Here is a 7,450-nt window from a genome sequence, read left to right on the forward strand (position 1 = left end):
TTTTTCTGTAGTGGTGCACAATAAAATAATTACAGATGATAATACAAACACTCAATATAACGTAAATATTATTAAGATATTTTCATGATATCAAAATATTCAAGATCAATCTATTTTCCTTTTGGTTTTTGAAACAAACGTAACTTCATGGGCCACTGTTTTGGCAGCTCTAGTACTGTGCTGCTTACGGTGGAGATTGAAAGGAAGGTTTGGATTTCGATCTCAACCATTGGTTTCATATAAGATGGTCAGAGCAACTTTTGCGAAACAAGAGGTCGAGATTTCGATTTCGATCTCGATCTCGACCCTCATGTCGACTGTACACAACATGGAACAAGCACCCAAGCTGATGTCCCAACCCTAAAAGGCCTTGATACCGGATAGCTGTCAAAAGGGTTTAGAAAACTCTATCCCACCAAATAAAATAGATTGATTCTGCAAAATCCACTCAAGCCCAACATCTTATCCAGTTTGAATTTTGAAATAGCCACTCAAATTCTGCCATATCAGACCAAGCATCTAAGTGCATCCAACCACAACGGTTTGGAGCCACAAAAAATTTATGTGGCTATGATGTAAGAACCTTCCATGAGTTCTAGTTCTACCTGGGAACGCGAAGAAACAGAGAGAAGCAGAACTAAAACATCTGAAAGGGGGATTTAGACAGAGCTAGAGACTCGTATCTTTGATCAGTCCAAGCAATGGCAGCTATACTCTCATCCCCAACTGCTGCTGTTACACTTCTCCCCCAATTTAGTGGTCTAAAGTCCAATATTTCAAGTAACAGAGCAGAGAGCTTGGTGAGTTTATAGTTTTATTTGATTGTTCTGTATATATAATTAGTTTCTTGATTTATTCAGCTATGGAAGTCTAATAACTGCATTGATGATGTTTGATATGATGCCTGTTAAACCACTGTTTCTCATCGTTTGAGCTTAGATGGTTATTCGTTCACTGTCAGCAATGGATTATCTTCTGGGTATAATGTGGTATGAATTCTTTGTTCAATAGATGTTCAGACTCAGTAATGATATTTACTCTTTTCCACCTGTGAAGGTAACAGTTCGACCCATGAGAAACAGAGGGAAAGGTGCTTTAGGTGCTCGGTGTGACTTCATTGGCTCACCTACAAATCTGGTAAATATGTCATAAAAAAATTTAAGAGTTTCTTCTTCAGGAGTTGAATTGTATAACTCATCCTCTGTGAAGCAGAACAATGCTTGAAATGATGCTTAAAACCAGTTTCCTTTTCTGTTGGCAGATCATGGTGACCTCAACAAGCCTCATGTTATTTGCTGGAAGGTTTGGGTTGGCTCCATCAGCAAACAGGAAGGCAACTGCAGGATTGAGGCTTGAGGTAAGGGACTCTGGGCTACAGACAGGTGACCCTGCTGGTTTCACTCTTGCAGATACATTGGCTTGTGGAGTTGTAGGCCACATAATTGGTGTGGGAGTTGTTCTAGGACTCAAGAACATGGGTGCAATATGATTTCTGTTCAGAATGAATACACGATTTTAACGTGGTTTGATCTTCAGTGAGAAGGTCTACGTCCACGGTGAAATCCCCAATCAACTATGTTCTGGGGAGAGCTTTCATTATCTTTAAATAGAGATGGCAGTGTATATGATGTGATATTTTACAATGAGTAGAGTTCTACAAGTAAATGAACTTTACAATGAGTGAGACTATTAGTCTTTGTGTTACACTGAAAGACTAATATCCGATAACACTCCCCCTCAAGTTGGATCGAAGATAACATCTGAGGTCAACTTGGATAATAGTTTTTGGAATGTTCCCTTGAATAAAGCTTTTGTGAAAATATCTGCAAGTTGCTCTTCACTTCTTATGAATGGAGTTTCAATAGTTCCATCTTGGACTTTCTCAAGAATAAAATGACAATCAATTTCAATGTGTTTGGTTCTTTCATGAAATACTGGGTTGGAAGCAATGTGATTAGTTGCTTGATTATCACAGAAGAGCTTCATAGGTTGACTAAAACTGTCAAATCCTAATTCTTGAAGAAGAGATCTTATCCATACCAATTCACTAGTTGCAGATGCCATTGCTCTATACTCAGCTTCAGCACTGGAACGTGCAACCACACTTTGTTTTTTACTTTTCCAAGTGACTAGATTTCCTCCAACAAATACGCAGAAGCCAGTAGTTGATTTTCGATCAATAGGATTACTCGCCCAATCAGCATCAGAGAATCCTTCAATAATAGTGTTCCTATTTTTCTTCATCCATATACCTCGTCCTGGAGATGACTTCAAGTAACATAGAATACGGTCTACCAACTCCATATGTCCTTTGGTAGGAGCATGCATGAATTGGCTCACATAACTCACTGAATAAGCAGTATCAGGTCTAGTAATAGTAAGATAAATTAGCCGTCCTACTAATCGTTGGAAACAACCAATATCTTGCAGAGGAGTAGAATCATTGACCACTTTGCTATTATAGTCCATGGGAGAATTAGCTGGTTTCACACCCATTTTTCCAGTTTCTTTTAGAAGGTCAAGAGTATACTTCCTTTGACAAATGAACAATCCCTTACTAGAGCTTGCAACTTCAATACCAAGAAAATATTGAAGTTTTCCCAGATCCTTGATGTCAAAAGTTTTATCCAAATATTGTTTGAGAGTAGTAATTTCTTGATGATTATCTCCAGTGATGACATAAGTGATAACTATGTCATCAACGTAGACTAAGACGACAACTATACCGCCAGTAGTTTTCTTGACAAACATTGAAGAGTCTGATCCACTTCTTTTGAATCCAAAAACTATAAGGGTTGTACTTAACTTTTCATACCACGCTCGTGGTGATTGCTTAAGACCGTATATTGCCTTTTTCAATCTACAAGCAATACCATCTTGATTTTTTAATGGATGACCTAGAGGAACTTCCATGTATACTTCTTCTAGCAAATCTCCTTGTAAGAATGCATTCTTAACATCCATTTGAAAGAGAGGCCATTCACAATTGACGGCTATTGACATTAACACTCTTATAGTGTTCATCTTCACTACTGGTGCAAAAGTTTCCTTATAGTCAACCCCATATGTTTGGGTATATCCTTTGGCAACAAGCCTAGCCTTGTATCTTTCAATTGTACCATCACTGTTGTATTTGGTTTTATAGACCCATCGACAACCAACTGGGTGTACACCATTTGGAAGTGGAACAATATCCTAAGTATGATTCTTATCAAGGGCCTTTAGTTCGTCTTCCATAGCCTTTATCCATACTGATGAATTCTTGGCTTCAAGGTAATTAATTGAATCCTTATGATCATCAATGGCAGTTAAAAATGTAAGAAATTGAGGAGAAATACGATCATAACAAATATGAGATTGAATGGGATATTTTATTGCATGATATGTTGAAAAGTCATGCAATCTGATGGAAGGTTTAGAGACTCGAGTTGACCTTCGAACTTGTATAGATGATGTCTGCTCATTCTCAGGTGGAACCAATATTTGTGGTTCTTCTTGAGTATCAAGATTTTGTTGCTCAATGTCGATTGATGAGCTATCTGGCATACTTGGTAATGGGGTAGGAGCAAATTCCTGCACAACAAGTTCATTATAATTATCCATATTCTCCCCCTGAATTTGACTCCTGCCAGGATAAAACATGTGAGTTTCATTAAAGGAAACATCACGAGAAATAAAAACTTTCTTGGTGGAAGGATTATAACATTTATAGCCCTTTTGTGATGTCGAGGTACCCAAAAAATACACACTTCGAGAGCGAGGATCAAGTTTGCTACCATGCTGCGAGTGAACATAAGCAACACAACCAAAGACTCTAAGATGAGTCATTGTAATTGGACGATTATAGAGAACTTCCAGTGGAATCTTGAATTGTAACACACTACTTGGAAGACGATTAATCAAATAACAACTTGTAAGAACCGCATCAGACCAATAAATTTTTGGAAGATTTCCATGAAAAAGTAAAGAACGGGTCACCTCCAGCAAATGCTTATTCTTACGTTCAGCAACTCCATTTTGTTGAGGTGTGCCAACACAGGATGTTTGATGCAAGGTTCCCATATTTCTAAGATAGGACTGGAAAGGAGTATTTGTATACTCTGTGCCGTTATCTCGTTCGCAAGATTTTAATACTCGTCCGAAATTGAGTGTGAACCATTTTGCAAAAATCTTGAAATATCTCGCAAAACTTCATTCTTGGATCGCAATAAATATAACCACGTGGCTCGTGATTTATCATCAATAAAACTAATGAAATATTTAAAACCATCTCTAGAATCCATAGGAGAGTGCCAAAAATCAGAATGCACAATTTCAAAAAACGTACTGGAAACATGAGTACTGTTCGGAAAAGGCAACCTATGTTGTTTAGCAAAATGACAAGCATCACAACAACTGGAATCAAAAAAGAAAGATGAATTCAAAAAATTTAGAATCCTATCAGAAGGATGGCCCATACGCCAATATGCCAAAGTTGGGATTTCTCAGGTTTTCTCAAAGAAACCAAAGCATTGTATGGAGAGTCCAACACATAGAGACCATCTTGCAGGCGACCTTCACCAATTGTCATTCCGGTTCTGCTGTCCTGAAATATTACTTTGTCCTTGGAAAATATCACATGACAATTCAAACTTTTAGTGATCTTGCTAACTGATAGTAAATTCATAGACAAAGATCGCACAAACAATGCATCTGCTTCAGTTGAAAATAAATTCAATTTCCCATGTCCTTGAATAGGAACAGTGGTGCCATTAGCAACCGTAATAGGAGGGAAGGAGTCCACTTTATCAGTACTCAAATCAGATAAATAATATGAAGAACGACACATATTGTCGGTTGCACCGTAATCCACTATAAAATAATTACGAGATAAAGTGGAAAGGGCAAGGGGAGTACCAGTGGTGTGAGCAACATTGCTTGATTCAGCTACTGAGCGAACAGAACTATTTGACTGAAGGAACTGTTGTAGTTGAGATGCAATCTATTCAAGAGAACCTTGAAAATCTGAAGAGCCTGCTTGCGCAACAATTTTTTGATCTGATGTTTTAGTGGTGGTCTGATCTTTAGAAGGACGCAAGTGAGGTGTGCAACTCGCCAAAGATCGTTCTTTAGAATGACCATCACGATTACAATGATCACAATGATAAGTAGGTCGAGTTCCACGACCTTTCCCACGATGACGACCGTAAGAGACTTGATTTCCAGAGCCAGAATTAGGAAAAATGTTTGTTTTTGCAACATGGGCAAGAGTCTCACTTTGACCAGTCCCTGTTTTAGATTCAGATTGCATAACTCGTCTTCTAGTTTCTTCTCTCTGAATAATTGCACAAACAATAGTGAATGTGGGAATATATGAATTCATAAGTATCTGTCTTTTTAAGTCTTCATATTCAGGACGAATACTGGCTAACAGTTGAAAGACACGATCATGCTCATCTCTCTTCATATATTCATCTATGGTTTGGGCTGGAGGACAATACTGACGAAGTTCGTCCCATTTTTTTTTAAGGTTTCCAAGATGATCAGAAAAAGACTGAGAAGAGCCTTGCTCAACATGGACAATCTCTTGTTGCAGTTCATAGATTCTAGAGGAATTATCAGCTTGTCCATACATGAGTCCCAATGCATCCCACAAAGATTTTGCCGTTTCAGAGTAAGCAAAAATCTCATATATCTGAGGTTCCATGGAATTAAAAAGCCAAGTCATAACTTGGTTATCAGTAGCAAGCCATTCACCATATTTGGGATCAGCAATCTCAGGAGTTTTGGTTTGTCCATTAACATGCCAATCTTAGAACATCCTCCTAAGGTAACAGTTATTGCACGAGACCAGGTCAAAAAATTTCTTTCATTAAGTAAGGTGGAAGTAAGTCGACCAGTGGGTTCGTATGACACCTTTGAATTAGTCATGATGAACACTCTCACCCTTTCTTTCTTCTTCCCCTCTCTTTTTTTTTTTTTTTTTAATCAACAACTAAAGCAAAAGAAAACAAAAGAGCTTAAAAGCACGTGAAACCCAACACGTGAAACTCAAAGTCCTCTATTTGGTTTCCCACTTTTCAAGCTTTTGTTTTTTTGGTAAACAAAACTCCAACAAAAGACAAAACTCCAATAGAACCCCACGTGAAACCCAAAGTTCTTTTTGGATTTTTTTTTCTTTTCTAAATTTGAAAAAAAAAATTAAAAACAAAACAAAAGGGGTAGTACTTATCTTGCCGTAGAAGAAGCAGTGAATCGCCCTAATGGCGGTGTGATGAAACTCAAATTCGTCTCGTGAAGCAGCAATGGATATGGAAGACCACGGCAAAAAATCTTTGAAAATTTGCAGGTTTCTTCAGGTAAGCGGGAAAGGTGGATTTGCAGTAGGAATCCAACGAACAAATGTGAAAACGAACTGAAGTTTTCGCTTCAAGAACGAGCGTGCACCAAACAAATCCAGGTGAGCTCTAATACCATGTTCAGAATGAATACACGATTTTAACTTGGTTCGATCTTCAGTGAGAAGGTCTATGTCCACGGCGAAATCCCCAATCAACTATGTTCTGGGGAGAGCTTTCATTATCTTTAAATAGAGATGGCAGTGTACATGATGTGGTATTTTACAATGAGTAGAGTTCTACAAGTAAAGGAACTTTACAATGAGTGGGACTATTAGTCTTTGTGTTACACTGAAAGACTAATATCCAATAACAATTTACTTGTGAACCTTTTCTGATAAAAATAGGCTTTGTTATGTACATGCTTTTACTCCTTTCAGAGCTTTCTCTCCCCAACTCAAGATGTTCAGTTTCATATTCAAGAAGATAGCAAAAAGGAAACAATTAGATGAACATTATGCAAGCAAAATAAAAAATGGATTCCTATTAAGATGAAAAAATAAATCAAGTCAGAAGCAAAGATCAACACTACTCTTTCCTTCTGAAATTGATTAGAAGAGTACTGATTCGATCCTCCTCGTTAAATTAGAAAGCTTCATTAAAGCCAAAAATGAAATAATAGAGAAGCCCACTTACACAAGCGACCTGTGTGTCAAGAAACTGGTTACAATAACCACCAACACAAGTAACAAAAATGGGAAATGAAAAATCTGCAATCTCAGTTAAAAGGTCACAAAATTGAAAATCATAGATTGCAGTTGAGTTTTAAAAGAAAAGTGAGAATTTGAGAAACAGGAAAAGCAAGAAGCTGATTGTACCAAAATTATATTCATTGATTCCACAAACCAACAAAGATGAATAAAAAAAGAGCAAATTACACTGGCACCTCAAAATGGAGGCCTTAAAACACTGACATCCCATTTTATATTTAAAAAGCATAGAGACCCCAAAATTGAATTTTTATTGGATATATTTGTCAAATTCATCATTGAAAATAGTAAAATTATTGTTTATTTTTTAAAATATTCCTATAATAAACAGTGTCTGAAATGTTTTTAGTGATAAATTGGACA

The 7,450-nt window shown here is 37.1% G+C and overlaps 2 protein-coding genes across 2 annotated transcripts; one reads left to right on the plus strand and one right to left on the minus strand.

Moving 5' to 3' along the window:
* The first annotated feature begins 562 nt into the window (after positions 1 to 562).
* LOC149005409 (photosystem I reaction center subunit psaK, chloroplastic-like) lies at positions 563 to 1,893 on the plus strand. The gene is made up of 3 exons (XM_089135589.1): positions 563 to 800; positions 1,057 to 1,137; positions 1,262 to 1,893. Exons 1-3 carry the CDS (start codon positions 702 to 704, stop codon positions 1,487 to 1,489), a joined length of 408 nt encoding a protein of 135 aa, XP_088991715.1. The 5' UTR covers positions 563 to 701; the 3' UTR covers positions 1,490 to 1,893.
* A 2,536-nt stretch (positions 1,894 to 4,429) lies between these two features.
* LOC149005410 (uncharacterized) lies at positions 4,430 to 5,686 on the minus strand. Its single transcript, XM_089135890.1, has 2 exons — positions 5,096 to 5,686; positions 4,430 to 4,981 (listed from the first exon to the last, which is right to left on the minus strand). Exons 1-2 carry the CDS (start codon positions 5,684 to 5,686, stop codon positions 4,430 to 4,432), a joined length of 1,143 nt encoding a protein of 380 aa, XP_088992016.1.
* Positions 5,687 to 7,450: the final 1,764 nt, after the last annotated feature.

Source organism: Hakea prostrata, chromosome 9, assembly GCF_041222555.1.
Source record: "Hakea prostrata isolate BN-2017 chromosome 9, UWA_Hpros_2, whole genome shotgun sequence".
In the NCBI taxonomy this organism is placed as follows: domain Eukaryota; kingdom Viridiplantae; phylum Streptophyta; class Magnoliopsida; order Proteales; family Proteaceae; genus Hakea; species Hakea prostrata.

Bases quoted from the DNA above. Each gene is read 5' to 3' on its own strand.
- LOC149005409 (XM_089135589.1), top strand. From the start codon at position 702: ATGGCAGCTATACTCTCATCCCCAACTGCTGCTGTTACACTTCTCCCC. The intron at 801-1,056 runs GTGAGTTTATAG...CCACCTGTGAAG, and splicing joins GTAACAGAGCAGAGAGCTTG to GTAACAGTTCGACCCATGAG. The intron at 1,138-1,261 runs GTAAATATGTCA...TTCTGTTGGCAG, and splicing joins TTGGCTCACCTACAAATCTG to ATCATGGTGACCTCAACAAG.
- LOC149005410 (XM_089135890.1), bottom strand. From the start codon at position 5,686: ATGGAACCTCAGATATATGAGATTTTTGCTTACTCTGAAACGGCAAAA. The intron at 4,982-5,095 runs GCGAGTTGCACA...TCTCTTGAATAG, and splicing joins ATTCTAAAGAACGATCTTTG to ATTGCATCTCAACTACAACA.